Source organism: Bombina bombina, chromosome 5 (assembly GCF_027579735.1).
Source record: "Bombina bombina isolate aBomBom1 chromosome 5, aBomBom1.pri, whole genome shotgun sequence".
Lineage (NCBI taxonomy): Eukaryota > Metazoa > Chordata > Amphibia > Anura > Bombinatoridae > Bombina > Bombina bombina.
In genome coordinates this window covers 729465126-729490426 of record NC_069503.1, presented here as the reverse complement: position 1 = coordinate 729490426, position 25301 = coordinate 729465126, and the positions used below count along the sequence as shown (strand labels likewise).

Sequence of the window (25301 nt, the reverse complement as noted above, 5' to 3'; positions counted from 1 at the left end):
GGCAAAAATATATCTGCTGGTGCAGATCCAAGGGATACTCTTGGAGTAGAATTAAAATTCCAAGGATACTTTCCTTTCTCCAAGAGGGCTTGGATAAAGGTTTGTCAGCTAGTTCTCTAAAAGGACAGATATCTGCTCTGTCGGTTTTGTTGCACAAACGTCTGGCAGCCGTGCCAGATATACAGGCGTTTGTACAGGCGTTAGTCAGGATCAAGCCTGTCTATAGACCTATGACTCCTCCATGGAGTCTAAACTTGGTTCTTTCAGTTCTTCAGGGGGTTCCTTTTGAACCCATGCATTCCATAGATATTAAGTTACTATCTTGGAAAGTTCTGTTTTTGGTTGCTATTTCTTCTGCTAGAAGAGTTTCTGAATTGTCTGCTTTGCAGTGTTCTTCTCCCTATCTGATTTTCCATACAGATAAGGTAGTTTTATGTACCAAGCCTGGTTTTCTTCCAAAGGTCGTTTCTAACAGGAATATTAACCAGGAAATTGTTGTTCCTTCTCTGTGTCCGAATCCAGTTTCAAAGAAGGAACGTTTGTTACACAATCTAGATGTGGTTCGGGCTTTAAAGTTCTATTTAGAAGCAACAAAGGATTTCAGACGGACATCATCCTTGTTTGTTGTGTATTCTGGTAAGAGGAGAGGGCAGAAAGCTACTGCTACCTCTTTCCTTTTGGCTGAAAAGCATCATCCGATTGGCTTATGAGACTGCCGGACGGCAGCCTCCTCAACGAATTACAGCTCATTCTACTAGAGCTGTGGCTTCCACATGGGCCTTCAAGAACGAGGCTTCTGTTGATCAGATATGTTGATCAGATATGTAAGGCAGCGACTTGGTCTTCTCTGCGCACTTTTGGCAAATTTTACAAATTCGATACTTATGCTTCTTCGGAGGCTATTTTTGGGAGAGAGGTTTTGCAAGCCGTGGTGCCTTCCGTCTAGGTAACCTGGTTTGCTCCCTCCCTTCATCCGTGTCCTAAAGCTTTGGTATTGGTTCCCACAAGTAAGGATGAAGCCGTGGACCGGACACACCAATGTTGGAGAAAACAGAATTTATGTTTACCTGATAAATTTCTTTCTCCAACGGTGGGTCCGGTCCACGGCCCGCCCTGGTTTTTAATCAGGTTTGAAAAATGTCTTTATACACTACAGTCACCACGGCACCCTATAGTTTCTCCTTTTTCTCCTAACAGTCAGTCGAATGACTGGGGGGCGGAGCCAGAGGGGGGGCTATATGGACAGCTCTTGCTGTGTGCTCTCTTTGCCATTTCCTGTAGGGGAAGAGAATATCCCACAAGTAAGGATGAAGCCGTGGACCGGACACACCGTTGGAGAAAGAAATTTATCAGGTAAACATAAATTCTGTTTTTTAATTTGCTTTTGTTCTCTTGGTGTTCTTTATTGAAAAGCATACCTTGGTAGACTCAAGAGCTAGCTACTGATTAGTGGCAGCATATATATGCCTTTTGTCATTTTCTCACCCAATGTGTTCAACTAACTCAAAGTAATGCATTGCGACTCCTTCAACAAAGGATAGCAATAGAATTAAAGGACCAGTTAACACAGTAGATTTGCATAATCAACAAATGCAAGATAACAAGACAATGCAATAGCACTTAGTCTGAACTTCAAATAAGTAGTAGATTTTTTCTGTTAATTTTAAAAATTGTCTATTTCCACTCCCCCTGTACCATGTGACAGCCATCAGCCAATCACAAATGCAAACACGTACCATGTGACAGCCATCAGCCAATCACAAATGCATATGTTCTGTGAAGGAGCTGGTGACTCAAAGTTTAAATTTAAAGACGGTGCACATTTTGTTAAAGGGACAGTCTACACCAGAATGTTTGTTTTAAAAGATAGATAATCCCTTTATTACCCATTCCTCAGTTTTGCATAACCAACAGTTATATTAATATAATTTTAACCTCTGTGATTATCTTGTATCTAAGCCTCTGCAAATTGCCCCTTTATTTCAGTTCTTTTGACAGACTTGCAGTTTAGCCAATCAGTGCCTGCTCCCTGATAACTTCACGTGCACAAGCACAGTGTTATCTATATGAAAAACATGAACTAACACCCTCTAGTGGTGAAAAACTGTTAAAATGCATTCTGAAAAGAGGTGGCCTTCAAGGTCTAAGAAATTAGCATATGAACCTCCTAGGTTAAGCTTTCAACTAAGAATACCAAGAGAACAAAGCAAAATTATTGATAAAAGTAAATTGGAAAATTGTTTAAAATTACATGCCCTATCTGAATCATGAGTTTATTTTGGCCTAGACTGTCCCTTTAATGAAAGTAAATTAGAAAGTTGGTTAAAATTGCATGCTGTATCTGAATGAGTTTAATTTTGACTTGTGTCCCTTTAAAGTGAAGGTAAACTTTGGTGAATAAAAACGCCCGTTTTTAAAAAAAAAAAAAAAAAAATTATGCTTACCCGATAAATTTATTTATTTTTTGACACAATGAGTCCACGGATCATCTTAATAATGGGATATTCTCCTCCTGGTCAGCAGGAGGCGGCAAAGAGCACCACAGCAAAACTGTTTAATAGCTCCTCCCTTCCCTCCCACTCCAGTCATTCGACCGAAGTTAAGGAAAGAAAGGAAAAGCCAAAGGTGCAGAGGTGTCTGAAGTTTACCATAACCCAAAACCCTGTCTTACAAGAACAGGGCGGGCCATGGACTCAACGTGTCAAAAAATAAATAAATTTATCAGGTAAGCATAAATTTTGTTTTCTTTTTAATGACACGAGTCCACGGATCATCTTAATTTCTAAAGGGATCCAATACCAAAGCTAGAGTACACAGATGATACGGGAGGGACAAGACAGGGAACCTAAATGGAAGGCACTACTGCTTGAAGAATCTGTCTCCCAAAAAAACTGTGGCAATGGAGTCAAATTTGTAAAACTTTGAAAAAGTGTGGAGAGGACCAAGATGCAGCCGTGTAAATCTAATCCGCAGAAGCTTCATTTAAATGCCCATGAGGAAGCAACAGCCGCTCATGAAATGAGCCGCAACGCTCTCAGGAGGCTACTGTACAGCAGTCTCATAATCAAATCGTATGATACTTTTCAGCAAAAAAGAGAAGTAGCCGTAGCTTTCTGTCCCCTACGTTTTTTCTGAGAGAATCACAAACGAAAAAGATTGACGAATGTCCCTAGTCGCCTGTAGATAAAACTTTAAAGCACGGACCAAGGACAAATAATGCCAAAGTCGTTCCTTTTGAGAAAAAGGATTAGAACACAAAGAAGGAACAACAATCTCTTGATCAGTGTTCCAATCAGAAAACAACCATAGGAAGAAATCCTAATTTAAAACGTAAAAACACCTCACTTTACCACTTCCTATCACTAACGTAGGCAATGAGAATGACTGGGGTGGGAGGGAAGGGAGAAGCTAATTAACAGCTTTGCTGTGGTGCTCTTTGCCGCCTCCTGCTGACCAGGAGGTGAATATCCCATTAGTAATTACGATGATCCGTGGACCCATCGTGTCATTAAAAAGAAATTCTATTAAAAACGGGCACTTACCTTCATCAAAGTTTACAAAGCAGCCGTTTCTTTCATGTAATTAACAAGAGTCCATGAGCTAGTGACGTATGGGATATACATTCCCACCAGGAGGGGCAAAGTTTCCCAAACCTTAAAATGCCTATAAATACACCCCTCACCACACCCACAAATCAGTTTTACAAACTTTGCCTCCAAGGGAGGTGGTGAAGTAAGTTTGTGCTAGATTCTACGTTGATATGCGCTCCGCAGCAAGTTGGAGCCCGGTTTTCCTCTCAGCGTGCAGTGAATGTCAGAGGGATGTGAAGAGAGTATTGCCTATTGAATGCAGTGATCTCCTTCTACGGGGTCTATTTCATAAGGTTCTCTGTTATCGGTCGTAGAGATTCATCTCTTACCTCCCTTTTCAGATCGACGATATACTCTTATATTTACCATTACCTTTACTGATTCTCGTTTCAGTACTGGTTTGGCTTTCTACAAACATGTAGATGAGTGTCCTGGGGTAAGTAAGTCTTATTTTCTGTGACACTCTAAGCTATGGTTGGGCACTTTATTTATAAAGTTCTAAATATATGTATTCAAACATTTATTTGCCTTGACTCAGAATGTTCAACTTTCCTTATTTTCAGACAGTCAGTTTCATATTTGGGATTATGCATTGAATTATCATATTTTTCTTACCTCAAAAATTTGACTTTTTTCCCTGTGGGCTGTTAGGCTCGCGGGGGCTGAAAATGCTTCATTTTATTGCGTCATTCTTGGCGCGGACTTTTTTGGCGCAAAAATTCTTTTCCGTTTCCGGCGTCATACGTGTCGCCGGAAGTTGCGTCATTTTTTGACGTTATTTTGCGCCAAAAATGTCGGCGTTCCGGATGTGGCGTCATTTTTGGCGCCAAAAGCATTTAGGCGCCAAATAATGTGGGCGTCTTATTTGGCGCTAAAAAATATGGGCGTCGCTTTTGTCTCCACATTATTTCAGTCTCATTTTTCATTTGCTTCTGGTTGCTAGAAGCTTGATATTTGGCATTCTTTCCCATTCCTGAAACTGTCTTATAAGGAATTTGATCTATTTTGCTTTATATGTTGTTTTTTCTCTTACATATTGCAAGATGTCTCACGTTGCATCTGAGCCAGAAGATACTACAGGAAAATCACTGCCTGCTGGATCTACCAAAGCTAAGTGTATCTGCTGTAAACTTTTGGTAGCTATTCCTCCAGCTGTTGTTTGTAATAATTGTCATGACAAACTTGTTAAAGCAGATAATATTTCCTTTAGTAATGTACCATTGCCTGTTGCAGTTCCCTCAACATCTAAGGTGCAGAATGTTCCTGATAACATAAGAGATTTTGTTTCTGAATCCATAAAGAAGGCTTTGTCTGTTATTTCTCCTTCTAGTAAACGTAAAAAGTCTTTTAAATCTTCTCTCTCTACAGATGAATTTTTAAATGAACACCATCATTCTGATTCTTTGGACTCTTCTGGTTCAGAGGATTCTATCTCAGAGATTGATGCTGATAAATCTTCATATTTATTTAAGATGGAATTTATTCGCTCTTTACTTAAAGAAGTACTAATTGCTTTAGAAATAGAGGATTCTAGTCCTCTTGATACTAATTCTATACGCTTGGATAAGGTTTTTAAAGCTCCTGCGGTTATTCCAGAAGTTTTTCCTGTTCCTAATGCTATTTCTGCAGTAATTTCCAAAGAATGGGATAAATTGGGTAATTCATTTACTCCTTCTAAACGTTTTAAGCAATTATATCCTGTTCCGCCTGACAGGTTAGAATTTTGGGACAAAATCCCTAAAGTTGATGGGGCTATTTCTACCCTTGCTAAACGTACTACCATTCCTACGTCAGATGGTACCTCGTTTAAGGATCCTTTAGATAGAAAAATTGAATCTTTTCTAAGAAAAGCTTATCTGTGTTCAGGTAATCTTCTTAGACCTGCTATATCATTGGCTGATGTTGCTGCAGCTTCAACTTTTTGGTTGGAAACTCTAGCGCAACAAGTAACAAATCGTGATTCTCATGATATTATTATTCTTCTCCAGCATGCTAATAATTTTATCTGTGATGCCATTTTTGATATTATTAGAGTTGATGTTAGGTTTATGTCTCTGGCTATCTTAGCCAGAAGAGCTTTATGGCTTAAAACTTGGAATGCTGATATGGCTTCTAAATCAACTCTACTTTCCATTTCTTTCCAGGGAAACAAATTATTTGGTTCTCAGTTGGATTCTATTATTTCAACTGTTACTGGTGGGAAAGGAACTTTTTTACCACAGGATAAAAAATCTAAAGGTAAAAACAGGGCTAACAATCGTTTTCGTTCCTTTCGTTTCAACAAAGAACAAAAGCCTGATCCTTCGTCCTCAGGAGCAGTTTCAGTTTGGAAACCATCTCCAGTCTGGAATAAATCCAAGCCTGCTAGAAAGGCAAAGCCTGCTTCTAAGTTCACATGAAGGTACGGCCCTCATTCCAGTTCAGCTGGTAGGGGGCAGGTTACGTTTTTTCAAAGAAATTTGGATCAATTCTGTTCACAATCTTTGGATTCAGAACATTGTTTCAGAAGGGTACAGAATTGGTTTCAAGATGAGACCTCCTGCAAAGAGATTTTTTCTTTCCCGTGTCCCAGTAAATCCAGTGAAAGCTCAAGCATTTCTGAATTGTGTTTCAGATCTAGAGTTGGCTGGAGTAATTATGCCAGTTCCAGTTCCGGAACAGGGGATGGGGTTTTATTCAAATCTCTTCATTGTACCAAAGAAGGAGAATTCCTTCAGACCAGTTCTGGATCTAAAATTATTGAATCGTTATGTAAGGATACCAACGTTCAAGATGGTAACTGTAAGGACTATATTGCCTTTTGTTCAGCAAGGGAATTATATGTCCACAATAGATTTACAGGATGCATATCTGCATATTCCGATTCATCCAGATCATTATCAGTTCCTGAGATTCTCTTTTCTAGACAAGCATTACCAATTTGTGGCTCTACCGTTTGGCCTTGCTACAGCTCCAAGAATTTTCACAAAAATTCTCGGTGCCCTTCTGTCTGTAATCAGAGAACAGGGTATTGTGGTATTTCCTTATTTGGACGATATCTTGGTACTTGCTCAGTCTTTACATTTAGCAGAGTCTCATACGAATCGACTTGTGTTGTTTCTTCAAGATCATGGTTGGAGGATCAATTTACCAAAAAGTTCTTTGATTCCTCAAACAAGGGTAACCTTTCTGGGTTTCCAGATAGATTCAGTATCCATGACTCTGTCTTTAACAGACAAGAGACGTCTAAAATTGATTACAGCTTGTCGAAACCTTCAGTCTCAATCATTCCCTTCGGTAGCCTTATGCATGGAAATTCTAGGTCTTATGACTGCTGCATCGGACGCGATCCCCTTTGCTCGTTTTCACATGCGACCTCTTCAGCTCTGTATGCTGAACCAATGGTGCAGGGATTACACGAAGATATATCAATTAATATCTTTAAAACCGATTGTTCGACACTCTCTAACGTGGTGGACAGATCACCATCGTTTAATTCAGGGGGCTTCTTTTGTTCTTCCGACCTGGACTGTAATTTCAACAGATGCAAGTCTCACAGGTTGGGGAGCTGTGTGGGGATCTCTGACGGCACAAGGAGTTTGGGAATCTCAGGAGGTGAGATTACCGATCAATATTTTGGAACTCCGTGCAATTTTCAGAGCTCTTCAGTTTTGGCCTCTTCTGAAGAGAGAATCGTTCATTTGTTTTCAGACAGACAATGTCACAACTGTGGCATACATCAATCATCAAGGAGGGACTCACAGTCCTCTGGCTATGAAAGAAGTATCTCGAATTTTGGTTTGGGCGGAATCCAGCTCCTGTCTAATCTCTGCGGTTCATATCCCAGGTGTAGACAATTGGGAAGCGGATTATCTCAGTCGCCAAACGTTGCATCCGGGCGAATGGTCTCTTCACCCAGAGGTATTTCTTCAGATTGTTCAAATGTGGGGGCTCCCAGAGATAGATCTGTTGGCCTCTCATCTAAACAAGAAACTTCCCAGGTATCTGTCCAGATCCCGGGATCCTCAGGCGGAGGCAGTGGATGCATTATCACTTCCTTGGAAGTATCATCCTGCCTATATCTTTCCGCCTCTAGTTCTTCTTCCAAGAGTAATCTCCAAGATTCTGAGGGAATGCTCGTTTGTTCTGCTAATAGCTCCGGCATGGCCTCACAGGTTTTGGTATGCGGATCTTGTCCGGATGGCATCTTGCCAACCATGGACTCTTCCGTTAAGACCAGACCTTCTGTCGCAAGGTCCTCTTTTCCATCCGGATCTGAAATCCTTAAATTTAAAGGTATGGAGATTGAACGCTTGATTCTTGGTCAAAGAGGTTTCTCTGACTCCGTGATTAATACTATGTTACAGGCTCGTAAATCTGTATCTCGAGAGATATATTATAGAGTCTGGAAGACTTATATTTCTTGGTGTCTTTCTCATCATTTTTCTTGGCATTCTTTTAGAATACCGAGAATTTTACAGTTTCTTCAGGATGGTTTAGATAAGGGTTTGTCCGCAAGTTCTTTGAAAGGACAAATCTCCGCTCTTTCTGTTCTTTTTCACAGAAAGATTGCTATTCTTCCTGATATTCATTGTTTTGTACAAGCTTTGGTTCGTATAAAACCTGTCATTAAGTCAATTTCTCCTCCTTGGAGTTTGAATTTGGTTCTGGGAGCTCTTCAAGCTCCTCCGTTTGAACCTATGCATTCATTGGACATTAAATTACTTTCTTGGAAAGTTTTGTTCCTTTTGGCCATCTCTTCTGCTAGAAGAGTTTCTGAATTATCTGCTCTTTCTTGTGAGTCTCCTTTTTTGATTTTTCATCAGGATAAGGCGGTGTTGCGAACTTCTTTTGAATTTTTACCTAAGGTTGTGAATTCCAACAACATTAGTAGAGAAATTGTGGTTCCTTCATTATGTCCTAATCCTAAGAATTCTAAGGAGAAATCGTTGCATTCTTTGGATGTTGTTAGAGCTTTGAAATATTATGTTGAAGCTACGAAATCTTTCCGTAAGACTTCTAGTCTATTTGTTATCTTTTCCGGTTCTAGAAAAGGCCAGAAAGCTTCTGCCATTTCTTTGGCATCTTGGTTGAAATCTTTAATTCATCTTGCCTATGTTGAGTCGGGTAAAATTCCGCCTCAGAGAATTACAGCTCATTCTACTAGGTCAGTATCTACTTCCTGGGCGTTTAGGAATGAAGCTTCGGTTGACCAGATCTGCAAAGCAGCAACTTGGTCCTCTTTGCATACTTTTACTAAATTCTACCATTTTGATGTATTTTCTTCTTCTGAAGCAGTTTTTGGTAGAAAAGTTCTTCAGGCAGCGATTTCAGTTTGAATCTTCTGCTTATGTTTTTCGTTAAACTTTATTTTGGGTGTGGATTATTTTCAGCAGGAATTGGCTGTCTTTATTTTATCCCTCCCTCTCTAGTGACTCTTGTGTGGAAAGATCCACATCTTGGGTAGTCATTATCCCATACGTCACTAGCTCATGGACTCTTGTTAATTACATGAAAGAAAACATAATTTATGTAAGAACTTACCTGATAAATTCATTTCTTTCATATTAACAAGAGTCCATGAGGCCCACCCTTTTTTGTGGTGGTTATGATTTTTTTTGTATAAAGCACAATTATTCCAATTCCTTATTTTATATGCTTCGCACTTTTTTTCTTATCACCCCACTTCTTGGCTATTCGTTAAACTGATTTGTGGGTGTGGTGAGGGGTGTATTTATAGGCATTTTAAGGTTTGGGAAACTTTGCCCCTCCTGGTGGGAATGTATATCCCATACGTCACTAGCTCATGGACTCTTGTTAATATGAAAGAAATGAATTTATCAGGTAAGTTCTTACATAAATTATGTTTTTGTTAAAAAAAATACCTTTTTTTATTTCACTGCTACAGCAGCTTCCCCCACATAGAGATCCTCTTTTCAAACGTCAGCAATGACTAATCCGGCTTCCTCCAATCACAGCATGGCCTCAGCCAATGACTACCCTGGGGGGAAAGCTGTTATTGGAGGAAGCAGGATTAGTTATTGCTGACGTTTGAAAAGAGGATCTCTAGGTGGGGGAAGCTGCTGTAGCAGTGAAAAGAAGAAAAGGTAATTATTTTTAACAAAACGGCTGCTTTGTAAACTTTGATGAATGAAAGTGCCCCTGTTTTTAAAAGTATTTTTAAAAAACAGGCTTTCATTCACCAAAGTTTATCTTCACTTTAAGCTCATTTTTATGATTGAAGTAAATTGAAACATTGTTTAACCTGACCTTATAACCCTGCAGCCAAAACTACAATTGCATTGAATAATGGTAGTGCAAAGAAGGAAGAGGAAAAGGGAGGTTTTTGCAAACCAGCAAAAGAATTGAAAGAAGGAAGTGTGATGGATATTCTGAGGGGCCCTGGTATGTAGAAATTTAATTTAAACTAAATTTTGTGACATTTAAATTTTGTGACATTTCAATAAGGTCATATTGTATAAAATATACAGGTAAATTTAAGTGAGACAAGAATTATCTTTGCCAAAACTGGCTTCGGCACTGCAATATACTATGAAATAAATAGAAAATAATAAATGATCTGGTGGTTCTTAAAATCACGGCATGCTTTGTGTCATGACCCCCACTGAAAACCACATGTTGGTATTATTTGCTCCTTTCATCCGTTGTGTATATAGTCCCCAAGTGGCTTTCTGTTGGTCAAGCCACTTAAATAAATGAACTAGTAGCTATTCACTTTGTGTATTGGAATCTTGGGCCCACAATGACTTGGGGGAAAACTATGGTACCTTTTAGATAAATGTTAGCTATGCATAGTAAATATTTTAATATGGACTGTTAAATGTAACTTAAAAACGTTGTTCAAAAATTTCTGTGTAATAATGCACTTTGTTTTTTAAATACAATATCCTTGCACAATTTTAACCCATACTTGGTGATTGTAAACTTTAACTATTTAAATCCCATTATCAAATAATACTCTTAACAGGGGCACTTTAATTTATTAACGTTTAGATTGACACTTATTTTTTAAAAATACCTTTGCGTTAACATAATGCTGATCCTCTGCAGCACCTGCTGCATTCAATAGCCTATCAATGACCAATCTGGCTTCCTCCAATCGTTGCATTGCCCCACAAGCTGGACACCAAAGGGGGCACACACCGATTGGCGGAATCTGGATTCGTTGTTATGCTAATGAAAACAGCAGATGCGGTGGAGGATCAGCGTTATGTTTACCATAACGCAAATGTATTTTAAAAAGTAAGCGTCATTCTAAACTTTAATGAATTAAAGTGCTCCTGTTTTTAAGAGTATGATTTGAATATTGGGCTTTAATTTGTTAAAGTTTACAATCACTTTAACTGGCAAGATGATTGTTGTGTGTTCCATAACCAAATGCATAGATTTATAGTAGAAGCAATGTCTGGATACTAATCTTTACTGAACTTTTTTTTATTGTAGGCTTTTCGTCTCCATCATCCTCACAGACTGCATCTCCTACTGTTTCTAAAAGTACTGCACCTCTTACAAAGCCTACAGTGAGCACTTTCTCTATTGGCAAGGTTGCATTTGGAGAAGGTAACAAACAAGCTTTGGGACTTTGGCAATGCAACACTTGTCTTGTTGAGAACAAGGCATCTGATGGTAAATGTGTTGCCTGCTCTGCTTTGAAAGAGCAGCCCGCAGGAGCTCTAAAATCACAAACTACATCAACATTGCTCAGCAACACTAAAAACTCGGATGTGACAAGCACACAAGGTTTTGGAGATATATTTAAAGTGGCACCAGGAACATGGGAGTGTGAAACTTGTTTAGTCCAGAACAAACCAGAAGTGATAAAATGTGTTGCTTGTGAAACTCCAAAACCTGGGGCTGGAGTTAAACCTGCATTGTTGTTAACCCCTTCTACACAGGCTGTTAAGGCTATTACCACTTCGGACAAGACCCTTGCAAATGCCCCTTGCAGCCTTTTTGAAGCTTTTAAAAAGCCAGAGGGTTCTTGGGAATGTTCAGTATGCTGTGTGCAGAATAAAGAACAGGATTCCAAATGTGTGGCGTGCACTTCTGAAAAACCAGGTAAAGTAAGCACGTGTATGTGTGTGTATGTATATGTGTGTTTGTGTATCTCTATCCCCTCCTCTTGTTGGGGGCATAATTCGGTCGATCGCATGCCATCTCAGAGTATTTATGCTTTTTTGATGGCATCTAACAAAATGTTGTACAAGAGGTGTAGTTGCCTGGCCAGCCTGTATGGTAGATAAATGATTTCGTATTCTAACCTTTATCTCATTGGTGGTTAGGCCGACATATTGCTAATGGCATGCAGTGCAAGTCAATACATAAATGACATATGTTGAAGTACATTTAAGGCAAGTCTCGATTGGAAAAGTTTCACTGGTGTGTTCTGACCTTAAGATATTGGATGGTAAAACATACTTACAAGCCCTACACTTGTTAAGGCACTTGAAAATGCCCCTATGTGTTAACCAAGAACTTTTAGTTCCACCTAGTTTGGGAAGTACTGAGGGGGACAACATATTGCCCAGTATGGCCGTTCTTCTGTATGAACAACGGAGTCCCTGGGAAATACATTTTTTCTAGTTTATCATCTGCAGCGAGGAAACTAAAATCGTTTTACGATGTTACAAATTTTGGTATATTCGTTACTATATTCTGTCACAAAAGTTACACCTTTATGTTCTGTATTGATGTTTTTAGTGTTATGTATCAAATTTGATCTATTCATCCAGTCAACTTGTTTCTTGACTTTAAAAATAACACTCATGATAACCTCTTTTCATTTTTTAAGACTCAATGAGTCCACGGATCATCTTAATTGCTAATGGGATATTCACCTCCTAGTCAGCAGGAGGAGGCAAAGAGCACCACAGCAGAGCTGTTAAATAGCTCCTCCCTTCCCTCCCACTCCAGTCATTCTCTTTGCCTACGTTAGTGATAGGAAGAGGTAAAGTGAGGTGTTTAGATTCTTCAATCAAGAGTTTATTATTTTTAAAGTAGTGCAAGATTGTGCTGCTTTGTTCTAGAGTGTAGCCGTAGTCCATATCAGTCTCTACAGTAGAGCTTTGGTGGCTTTAGAGCAATGGGAACTTGTGGGACATAATTCTCACTATGCCTCCCATAATTTTCTTGCTGCCCTTATCCTTCAGTCTGAGATTTTCGTTTACTCAGCATTTTGATTTCCTCAGGTTGATGTGAGGGACAGGAGCTCTCAAACCTGAGAGCTGCCTTTACTGCCAGACAGAAGACAAGGTAAGTGCTACCTTATTTTCTGGGGATAAGGACTCAGAAATTTTGAATAGCACATCCGAGACATAAGGGGCTCTCTTTATCTAAACAGTGCTTTATGTGTGGACTTCGTTTCTTTCCTATCAGAAAGATATTTGGGGCAGTCTATGAAACAGGGCACTGGGGCTAGAGAAAGCAGTATGTTTTCTGAGGAGTTTCATTAGGGCTCCGGTGGTTTCACAGTTAGCGATGTATGGTGTATTAGGACACGCCCACGATGGGCAGTCCTTCCATTTTTTTTGGCGTCATTCAGTAGCGCTACAAGCTCTGAGTCGTTGCACAGATTACCAGGTCTGTTCTAGAGTCGCATGAGAGACATGCCTTTCTAGTGCAGACACGTAGTGATCCCAGCATCAAGTTGTTGTCAGAAATTTTCAAGCAGTATCTGAAAGGAAAAAGATAGTTTTGAAAAGATCCTAACGGTATTCTGTAAGGTGTGCTGAGGTTGGGGCAAGTTAATAGTGTTTTTTTTTTTTTTTTTTTACAGTAAACATAGGAATAATGTTAACTTGTCAATCTGCAGCAAAAAGAAAAGAACCGTTTTAAATTTAGAGACCGTAACGGTTTTTTACATTTATTTTTTCCAAACTATTTTGATAATTTTTATTTATTTAATAAATTTGTGCAAGCATGGACCAAGGGGACTTACAAGATGTCACCTGTGCTTTATGTTTTGACGCTAATGTGGAACCACCAATCCCTTTCTGTCCTTCATGTATTCAAAGGACTGTAAGTTATATGGATAAGATTTTTTTCTGAGCCAGTCTCCTCTAAGGCAGATGCTGTCCAAGAGTAATGTTAAAAGTCAATTTATGCTGTAGCTTTCTCCCCAAAATCCCAAATTTTACCGCCCTCACAAGCAGGTCCCTGCGCTTCCGCTATAGTCCCTTCGGGGATTTTGTTACAAGACAATAGCGTCTTATGTCTTCAACTATTTCTGATGCCTTGTCTGCTTTTTCAATGTTACAGAGCAAATGCAAGAGAAAGGCTAGACATTCAGTAAGCGAGGTATCGGACGCAATTGTCACAATTTCAGAAGTATCCTCCACACAACCTGAAGAGGGTACTGCAGTAGCTTCTGAAGGAGAAATTTCAGATTCCGAGGGTTTATTACCCCTGACAGACTCGGAGGTGGTTTCTTTCAGATTTAAACTTGATCACCTTCGTGTTTTACTCAGGGAGGTTTTGATTACCTTGGACGATAGTGACTCCACAGTGCTGGTGGTCCCTCAGAAGTCTAGTAAACTGGACAGATACTTTGAGGTTCCTTCCTATACAGATGTATTTCCAGTTCCCAAGAGAGCTACTGAAATTATTGCTAAGGAGTGGGAGAGACCGGGCATCCCTTTTTCTCCCTCACCTATTTTTAGGAAAATGTTTCAAATAGCCGACTCTGTTAAGGAGACTTGGCAAACGGTTCCTAAGGTAGAAGGAGCAGTTTCTACCCTTGCTAAAAGTACTACTATTCCCATAGAGGATAGTTGTGCTTTCAAAGACCCTATGGATAAAAAGTTAGAGGGGTTACTCAAGAAAATTTATGTACACCAGTGGCAGCCGGCTGTGTGCATTGCCACCATTACTAGTGCAGTGGCATATTGGTTTGATGCACTATCTGAGGCACTCAGGACTGAGACTTCTTTGGATGAGATCCAAGATAGAATAAAGGCTCTTAAGCTAGCAAATGCCTTTATTTTGGACGCTTCCCTTCAAGTTATCAAATTGGGAGCGAAGATATTGAGTTTCTCTCTTGGCCCGCAGAGCCTTATGGTTAAAATCCTTGTCTGCGGATGTGTCTTCTAAGTCTAAACTTCTAGCCATTCCCTACAAGGGGAAGACTTTGTTCGGACCCGATCTGAAGGAGATTATTTCTGATATCACGGGAGGTAAGGCCATCTTCTCCCGCAAAACAAGAGAAATAAACAAAAAGGACGTCAAAGCAATTTTGGTTCCTTTCGAAATTTCAAGGGAAACTCTTCCTCTTCTAAGCAGGAACATTCCAAACCTTCATGGAGACCCAGCCAGTCGTGGAACAAAGTAAAGTAGTTCAAGAAGCCGGCTAGTGACTCAAAGACCGCATGAAGGGCATGCCCCTGATCCGGGACCGGATCTGGTAGGGGGCGGACTTTCCTTCATTCAAGCCTGGGTTGGGGATGTCCAGGATCCCTGGGCAATAGAAATTGTCTCAGGGATACAAACTGGAGTTAAAAGTTTTCCCTCCCAGAGGCAGATTCGTAATTTCAAGATAATCTGCAGACCAGACGAAAAGAGGCGTTCTTACATTGTGTTAGCGACCTCTTTGTATTGGGAGTGATTGTCCCTGTTCCAATTCTGGAACAGGGAATGGGGTTTTATTCCAATCTATTTGTGGTTCCCAAAAAAGAGGGAACCTTCAGACCAATTCTAAACCTCAAGAATCTAAAGTTCCTCAGGGTACCGTCCTTCAAGATGGAAACTATTCGTTCAATTCTTCCATTGATCCAAGAGGGTCAATTTATGACCACAGTGGATTTAAACGACGCGTATCTACATGTTCCCATTCACAGGGATCATCACAAGTTCTTAAGGTTTGCTTTTCTGGACAAACATTACCAGTTTGTGGCTCTCCCTTTCAGTCTTGCCACAGCCCCCAGAATTTTCACAAAGGTTCTGGGATCTCTGTTGGCGGTGCTTCGTTTAAAAGGCATTGCAGTGGCGCCTTATCTGGATGACATTCTGGTTCAGAAGCCATCCTTTCAGCTAGCAAGATCCCACACTGACTTGGTGTTGTCCTTCCTAAGATCCCACGGCTGGAAGGTAAATTTAGAAAAGAGTTCCTTAGTTCCACACACGAGTGACTTTCCTAGGAACCATAATAGACTCTGTCTATGAAGATATTTTTGACAGAAGTCAGGAAATCAAAGATTATCGATACCTGTCTAGCCCTTCAGTCTACTCCTCGTCCATCAGTGGCTCAGTGCATGGAGTTAATCGGACTGATGGTGGCGGCAATGGACTCTCTTTCATCTCAGAGCTCTGCAGTTGAAACATGCTGAGACATTGGAACGGAGATTATTCGTACTTGTCCCCTCGGCTTCTACTGGAGCAGGAGACAAGGGACTCTCTTCAATGGTGGTTATCTCTGGATCATCTCTCCCAGGGAACATGCTTTCGCAGACCATCTTGGGTGATTGTGACAACAGATGCCAGCCTTCTAGGGTGGGGAGCAGTCTTGGGGCTCTTTAAAGGCTCAAGGAATATGGACTCGGGAAGAGTCTGTTTTGCCCATAAACATTCTGGAACTGAGAGCGATCTACAATGCTCTCCTGGCCTTGCCCCAGTTAGCCTCAATTCAGTTTCATGTTCCAGTCGGACAACGTAACGTCAGTGGCCTACATCAATCAAGGAGGAACAAGGAGTTCCTTGGCGATGACAGAGGTATCCAATATAATTCAGTGGGCGGAGACCCATTCTTGCTGTCTGTCGGCAATCCACATACCAGGGGTGGACATCTGTGAGGCGGATTTTCTGAGTTCCCATCCGGGGGAGTGGGAACTCCATCTGGAAGTGTTCTCCAGTTTGATCCTCAAGTGGGGTCAGCAGGAGTTAGATCTCATAGCGTCGAGGTAGAATGCCAAGCTCCCGAGATCCAGGGACCCCCAGGCGGAACTGATAGGTGCTCTGGCGGCCCCTTGGACCTTCAATCTAGTATACCTGTTTCCTTCGTTTGCTCTTCTTCCTTGAGTAATTGCTCGCATCAAACAGGAAAGGGCCTCGGTTATCCTCATAGCACCGGCCTGGCCTCGCATGATTTGGTACGCAGATCTGGTGGAGATGACATCTCTACCACCTTGGAGACTTCCGTTATGGAAAGATCTTCTGATTCAAGGGCTTTTCCTTCACCCAAACTAGTTTCTCTGAATCTGACTGCTTGGCGTTTGAACGCTTTATTTTATCCAAGCGGGGCTTTTCTGATCCGGTCAAAGAGAAGGATTTACCATAAGATTTGTCGTAAATATCTTTATTGGTGCGTATCCTAAGGCTACTCATGGAGTAAAGTTAGGATTCCTAGGAGTTTGTCTTTTTTCCAGGAAAGTTTGGAGAAAGGTTTATCGACGAGTTCCCTAAAGGGTCAAATATCGGCTTTATCTATCTTGTTACACAAACGTCTGGCGGATTTCCCAGATGTACAGTCTTTTTGTCAAGCCTGTGTTCAAACCAGTTACTCCTCAATGGAGTCCTAATTTAGTTCTCAATGTTCTTCAAGGGGCTCCGTTTGAGCCTATGCATTCCTTAGATATTAAGTTATCTTGGAAGGTTTTATTTCTGGTGGCTATTTCTTCTGCTCTGAGAGTGTCAGAACTCTCTGCATTACTGTATGAGTCTCCTTATCTTATTTTCCATTCAGATAAGGTGGTTTTGCATACCAAATTAGGATTTCTTCCTAAGGTTGTTTCTGATCGGAACATAAATCAAAAGATTGTTGTGCCTTCCTTGTGTCCTAATCCTTCTTCTAAGAAGGAAAGACTTTTGCACAATTTGGACGTGGTCCGTGCTTTAAAGTTTTACCTGCAGGCGACTAAGGACTTTCTTCAGTCTTCTTCAGTCTTCTTCTTTGTGGTTTTCTCGGGAAAATGCAAGGGACAGAAAGCTACGGCTACTTCTTTCTTTTTGGCTGAAGAGCATCATACGTTTTGCATATGAGACTGCTGAGTTACAGCTTATTCCACCAAGGGTTGTTGCTTCCTCATGGGCATTCAAAAATGAAGCTTCTGTGGAACTGATTTGCAAGGCTGCAACTTGGTCCTCTCCACACTTTTTCAAAGTTTTACAAATTTGACACTTTTGCCTTGGCTGAGGCTGTTTTTGGGAGAAACGTTCTTCAAGCAGTGGTGCCTTCCGTTTAAGTTCCCTGTCTTGTCCCTCCCATATCATCTGTGTACTCTAGCTTGGGTATTGAATCCCATTAGTAATTAAGATGATCCGTGGACTCATTGTGTCTTAAAAAACAAAATTTATGCTTACCTGATAAATTTTATTTTTTGACACAAGTCCACGGCCCGCCCTGTTCTTTAAGAGAGGTTGTGGGTTATTGTAAACTTAAGACACCCCTGCACCTTGGCTTTTCCTTTCTCTTCCTAACTTCGGTCGAATGACTGGAGTGGGAGGGAAGGGAGGAGCTATTTAACAGCTCTGCTGTGGTGCTCTTTGCCTCCTCCTGACCAGGAGGTGAATATCCCATTATTAATTAAGATCCGTGGGCTCATCGTGTCAAAAAAGAAATAAATTTATCAGGTAAGCATTAATTTTCTTTCTTTGAGTCTTAAACTCAAATCATGTGATTGATGTTTATATGCATTTTCTAGTGAGCAATTTTTTTTAACCCTTATAAATTGGCGCTTTGCCACCGCAAAAGGAAACTTTTTTCATTATTTCAATACCCCTTGTTTGCCTCTTGCTTTTTGCTTTCAGAGGCCTATGCTATTGCATTTTTTTCCCATTCCTGAAACTGTCATCTAAGGAATTAGATGATTTTGCTTTATATGTTGTTTTTTCTCCTACATTGTGCAAGATGTCCCAATCTGATCCTGTCTCAGAAGTTTCTGCTGAAACATTGCTGCCTGACATCGGTTCTACCAAAGCTAAGTGCATTTGTTGTAAAATTGTAGAAATTATTCCACCGAATGTCATTTGTAATAGTTGACATGATAAACTTTTACATGCAGATTGTGTTTCTATCAGTAATAGTACATTGCCAGTTGCAGTTCCTTCAACTTCTAATGTGCATGATATACCTGTAAATTTTAAAGAATTTGTTTCTGATTCTATTATGAAGGCTTTGTCTGCATTTCCACCTTCTAATAAACGTAAAAGGTCTTTTAAAACTTCTCATTTAGCTGATGAAATTTCAAATGACCAACAACATAATTCATCCTCTTCTGATGAGGATCTATCTGAAACAGAAGATCCTTCCTCAGACATTGACACTGACAAATCTACTTATTTATTTAAAATAGAGTATATGCGTTCTTTATTAAAAGAAGTGTTAATTACTTTGGATATTGAGGTAGCCAGTCCTATTGACGTTCCCTCTAATAAACGTTTAAATGCTGTTTTTAAACCTCCTATGGTTTCCCCAGGGGTTTTTCCCATTCCTGAGGCTATTTCTGATATGATTTCTAGAAAATGGAATAAGCCAGGTACTACTTTTATTCCTTTTTCAAGGTTTAAAAAATTGTATCCTTTACCAGCAAAATCTAAAGAGTTTTGGGAAAAAATTTCTACTCTTGCTAAACGTACCACTATTCCTATGGAGGATAGAACTTCCTTTAAGGATCCTTTAGATAGGAAGCTTGAATCTTATCTAAGGAAGGCCTATTTATATTCAGGTCATCTTCTCAGACCTGCTATTTCTTTGGCTGATGTTGCGGCTGCATCAACTTTCTGGTTGGAAAATTTAGTGCAACACGAATTGGATTCTGACATATCTAGCGTTGTTCGCTTACTGCAACATGCTTATTTTATTTGTGATGCCATTTTTTGATATTATCAAAATTGATGTTAGATCCATGTTTGTTGCTCTTCCATTTGGCCTAGCAACAGCTCCAAGAATCTTTTCAAAGGTTCTGGGTTCCCTACTATCTGTAATCAGAGAACAGGGTATTGTGGTGTTTCCTTATTTGGACGATATCTTGGTACTAGCTCAGTCTTTACATACTGCAGAATCTCACACGAATCAACTAGTGTTTCTTCGGAAAACATGGTTGGAGAATCAATTTACCAAAAAGTTTCTTGATTCCTCGGACACGGGTCACCTTTTTAGGCTTCCAGATAGATTCAGTGTCCATGACTCTGTCTCTAACAGACAAGAGATGATTAAAATTGGTCGCAGCATGCCTACTCCTTCAGTCTCAGTCATTCCCTTCAGTGGCTATGTGCATGGAAGTTTTAGGTCTCATGACTGCAGCATCGGACGAAGATATCACAATTAATATCCTTGAATCCCAATGTACGACACTCTCTGACATGGTGGATAGATCACCATTGTTTGTTTCAAGGGGCTTCTTTTGTTCGCCCAACCTGGACTGTGATCTCAACAGATGCGAGTCTTTCAGATTGGGGAGATGTTTGGGGATCTCTGACAGCTCAAGAGGCGAGATTACCAATAAATATTTTAGAACTCTGTGCAATTTTCAGGGCTCTTCAGTTCTGGCCTCTGCTAAAGAGAGAACCGTTCATTTGTTTTCAGACAGACATCACAACTGTGGCTTATGTCAATCATCAGGGTGGGACTCACAGTCCCCAAGCTATGAAAGAACTATCTCGGATACTTGTCTGGGCGGAATCCAGCTCCTTTCTAATTTCTGCGGTGCATATCCCAGGTGTAGACAATTGGGAGGCGGATTATCTCAGCCGCCAGACTTTACATCCAGGGGAATGGTCTCTCCATCCAGATGTGTTTTCTCAGATTGTTCAGAAGTGGGGGCTTCCAGAGATAGATCTCATGGCCTCTCATCTAAACAAGAAACTTCCCAGATGCCTGTCCAAGTCCAGGGATGTTCAGGCAGAAGCAGTGGATGCGCTGACACTTCCTTGGTGTTATCATCCTGCTTACATCTTCCCGCCTCTAGTTCTCCTTCCAAGAGTGATCTCCAAAATCATCATGGAACAGTCTTTTGTGTTGCTGGTGGCTCCAGCATGGCCACACAGGTTTTGGTATGCGGATCTGGTTCGGATGTCCAGTTGCCCGCCTTGGCCACTTCCGTTACGACCGGACCTACTATCTCAAGGTCCGTTTTTCCATCAGGATCTCAAATCATTAAATTTGAAGGTATGGAAATTGAACGCTTGGTTCTAAGTCATAGAGGTTTCTCTGACTCAGTGATTAATACTATGTTACAAGCTCGTAAATCTGTCTCTAGAAAGATTTATTATAGAGTTTGGAAGACTTGCATTTCATGGTGTTCTTCTCATAAATTCTCCTGGCATTCTTTTAGAATTCCTAGAATTTTACAGTTCCTTCAGGATGGTTTGGATAAGGGTTTGTCTGCAAGTTCCTTGAAAGGACAAATCTCAGCTCTTTCTGTTTTATTTAACAGAAAGATTTTCACACTTCCTGATATTCACTGTTTTGTACAGGCTTTAGTTCGTATTAAACCTGTCATTAACTCAATTTCTCCTCCTTGGAGTCTTAATTTGGTTCTGAAGGCTTTACAAGCTCCTCCATTTGAGCCTATGCATTCTTTGGACATTAAACTACTTTCTTGGAAAGTGTTGTTTCTTTTGGCTATCTCTTCTGCTAGAAGAGTTTCTGAACTATCTGCTCTGTCTTGTGAGTCTCCTTTTCTGATTTTTCATCAGGATAAGGCAGTTTTGCGGACTTCTTTTCAATTTTTACCTAAGGTTGTGAATTCTAACAACATTAGTAGAGAAATTGTTGTCCCTTCCTTATGTCCCAATCCTAAGAATTCTTTGGAGAGATCCTTACATTCTTTGGATGTGGTAAGAGCTTTGAAATATGTGGAAGCTACTAAAGATTTCAGGAAGACATCCAGTCTATTTGTTTAATTTTCTGGTCCTAGGAAAGGTCAGAAGGCTTCTGCTATTTCCTTGGCTTCTTGGTTGAAACTTTTGATTTATCAAGCTTATTTGGAGTCGGGTCAGGCCCCGCCTCAGAGAATTACATTTTACTAGATCAGTCTCCACTTCGTGGGCTTTTAAGAATGAAGCTTCAGTTGATCAGATTTGCAAAGCGGCGACTTGGTCCTCTTTGCATACATTTACTAAATTCTACCGTTTTGATGTATTTGCTTCTTCGGAAGCAGTTTTTGGTGGAAAAGTTCTTTAGGCAGCTGTTTCAGTTTGATTCTTCTGCTTTTTGATTTGTTTTTTTTCTTTCAAAAATGAAAATAAACTTATTTTTTTGGGTTGTGGATTAATTTTTTTCAGCGGAATATGGCTGTTTTTATTTTTATTCCCTCCCTCTCTAGTGATTCTTGAAAGGAAGAATCCACATCTTGGGTATTGATATCCCATATGTCACTAGCTCATGGACTCTTGTCAATATGAAAGAAATTAATTTATCAGGTAAGTTCTTCCATAAATTATGTTTTAAAAAAATTTTTTACCTTAAAAAATATTAATTTTGAGATATGAAATTCCTTTATCTCTTTTTTATAATTTATTTTTACTACAAATATATTATATCAATATGATAAATATTTATAATATCTCACGCAATGCCTCCAAATAATATGTCAAATATTAATAAGAATCTCGGCAGTACTCTCCAAGTAATATGTCCGTATATGGCAGGGTTATAACACAATATATTTAATAATTATCCTTTTAAACTAAACCCAAAATATGCATATACTAGATACAAAATTAATATAAATTCCTGAATTCTTTATCATTAGTTAATATCTATGAACACATTGAAATATATTTGTAGGAACCAGAAAATGAATCAATATTATACACGTTTAAAAACTATTAAAATATGTTTCTCTTACATGGTGTATCCAGTCCACGGATTCATCCTTACTTGTGGGTTATTCTCAATCCCTACAGGAAGTGGCAAAGAGAGCACACAGCAGAGCTGTCCATATAGCTCCCCTCAGGCTCCGTCCCCCCAGTCATTCTCTTTGCCGCTCTAACAAGTAGCATCTCCACGGGAGGGTAAAGAGTATGTGGTGTTAGATTTGTAGTTTTTATTTCTTCAATCAAGAGTTTATTTTAAAATAGTGCCGGTTTGTACTATTTACTCTGAGGCAGAAAGTGATGAAGATTTCTGCTGAGAGGAAAAAGATTTTAGCATGTTGTAACTAAAATCCATTGCTGTTCCCACACAGGACTGTTGAGTACCGGAGAACTTCAGTTGGGGGGAACAGTTTGCAGGCTTAACTGCTTAAGGTATGCTCAGTCACTTTTTTTCTAACAAGACTTGGTAATGCTAGAAGACTGACAGAAATCCCCATGTGGGAAGGTAAGCCATATTCTGAGACTCTGTATAGAAGGATGGCTTAGTTTAAAGGGCTTACATCACTGGTGGACACTGTTATGGGGAAAATCGATTATTTTTCTACTATAATCTGACATTTGCACAAGTGTTTATGTTTGGAGTGAAGAGGGAGGGGGCCTAATTTTCGCGCCTCAGTTGCGCAGTTATTTTGCAAGACAGCTTCATGTAGCTTAGCTTCACATGTAGAGTCCAGAGATTGCAGGAGGACTACAGGGAGGCTTATTTTCGTTCCAAAACTAATCCCCAAGGAAGGTAGGGCCACAACAGAGCCTGTGGCATAGTGCTGTAGTGTGTAAAACCGGTGGCCTGCTTCAATTTGCTCCGGTTTGGGCAATAAGGGGTTAATTGGCTTGAAACTTGGTGTGCAATCATTTCAAAGCATTAGGATCATATGGTGTAAATTTCATAAAGATTGGAGGGTTTTTTGAGATTTGGTAAAAAAAGTGTGTGCCTTTTATTATTTAAAGGCACAGTACCGTTTTTTCACAAAGTGTATTTTTCTGTATTTGAGTGCTATCTAAGTCTGTCTAACATGTCTGAGCCTACAGATAGACCTTGTTCTATGTGTTTAAAAGCCATGGCGGTACCCTTATTGCATTTATGTTTAAAGTGTGCTAAGGTGTCTAAACATTTTAATGACCATGCAGTGACACTTAAAAATGTAGCCCAAGATGATTCTTTGACAGAAGGTAATGAGGATAGTCCTCCTTCCTCTCCCCATGTGTCGACACCAGTTACGCCCGCGCAAGCGTTGCCTAGTACCTCTAGCGCATTGTGCCCTATTACTTTACAGCAATTAGCAGCAGTCATGGATAATTCCCTGGCGGCATTTCTATCCAAACTGCCAGTTTTTCCAAAAAAGCGTGATAGCTCAGTTTTAAGAACAGAGGATGAGCAATCAGAAGCTTTGGATGATTTATCTGTTGTACCCTCACAACACTCTGAAGTTGGAGAAATTTCTGACACAGGAAAAGTTTCTCAGCGGCAGATTCAGATTCCTTAGCGTTTAAATTTAAGCTGGAACACCTCCACGTCCTGTTTAAGGAGGTTTTAGCTACGCTGGATGATTGTGACCCCATGGTGGTCCCAGAAAAATTGTGTAAAATGGACAGGTTTTTAGAGGTCCCTGTATATACTGATGCGTTTCCGATCCCGGAGAGGGTGGCGGATATTGGGACTAGGGAGTGGGAGAGACCAGGTGTACCTTTTGTTCCCCCTCCTATCTTTAAGAAAATGTTCCCCATAAATGACCCCAGGCGGGATGCGTGGCAGACGGTCCCTACGGTAGAGGGAGCTGTTTCAACACTTGCTAAGCGTACAACTATAACAATAGAAGACAGTTGTGCTTTTAAAGACCCTATGGATAAAAAATTGGAAGGTTTGCTGAAGAAAATGTTTGTTCAGCAAGGTTTTCTTCTTCAGCCAATTGCCGGCATTATTCCTGTAATTCATGGATAGACTTCATGCTCTAAAGCTGGCAAATTCTTTTATCACAGATGCCGCTTTACAATTAGCTAAGTTAGAGGCGAAAAATTCTGGTTTTGCCATTATGGCGCGGAGAGCGCTTTGGCTCAAATCATGGTCGGCTGACGTGTCGTCCAAAACAAAATTACTAAACATTCATTTCAATGGAAAGACCCTTTTTGGTCCCGAGTTAAAAGAAATTATTGGGGATTTCACTGGGGGGAAGTGCCATGCCCTCCCGCAGGATAGACTGTTTAAGGCCAAAAACAAGGCTAATTTTTGCAACTTCAGGAGCGGACCTGCTTCAACCTCTGCTGCTGCTAAGCAAGAGGGTAACGCTTCACAGCCCAAAGCAACCTGGAAACCCTTGCAGGGCTGGAATAAGGGTAAACAGGCCAAGAAGCCTGCGCCTGCTACCAAGACAGCATGAAGGGGTAGCCCCTGATCCGGGACAGGATCTAGTAGGGGGCAGACTTTCTCTCTTCGCTCAGGCTTGGGCAAGAGATGTTCCAGATCCCTGGGCATTAGAAATTGTGGCTTAGGGGTATCTTCTAGAATTCAAGGACTCTCCCCCAAGGGGAAGGTTCCACATTTCTCGTTTGTCTTCAGACCAGACAAAGAAACAGGCGTTCTTACGCTGTGTAGAAGATCTTCTAAAGATGGGAGTGATACACCCAGTTCCAATTGCAGAACAAGGACTGGGTTTTTACTCAAACCTGTTTGTAGTTCCCAAAAAGGAGGGAACTTTCAGGCCAATCCTGGATCTAAAAATTCTAAACAAATTCCTCAGAGTTCCATCTTTCAAAATGGAAACCATTCGGACAATCTTGCCGATGATCCAGGAAGGTCAATATATGACTACCGTGGATCTAAAGGATGCGTACCTACATATTCCTATCCACAAAGATCATCGGTTTCTAAGGTTCACCTTTCTGGACATGCATTACCAGTTCATGGCC

At 40.4% G+C, this 25301-nt stretch overlaps 1 protein-coding gene across 1 annotated transcript in view; it reads left to right on the top strand.

Moving 5' to 3' along the window:
- NUP153 (nucleoporin 153) overlaps positions 1-25301 on the top strand; it is a 798292-nt gene that overhangs the window by 377782 nt on the left and 395209 nt on the right. The window contains exons 13-14 of the mRNA XM_053715838.1: positions 9855-9974; positions 11034-11648. Of these exons, the coding sequence (XP_053571813.1) occupies positions 9855-9974; positions 11034-11648 (735 nt within the window). The remainder of the gene's footprint in view (positions 1-9854; positions 9975-11033; positions 11649-25301) is intronic.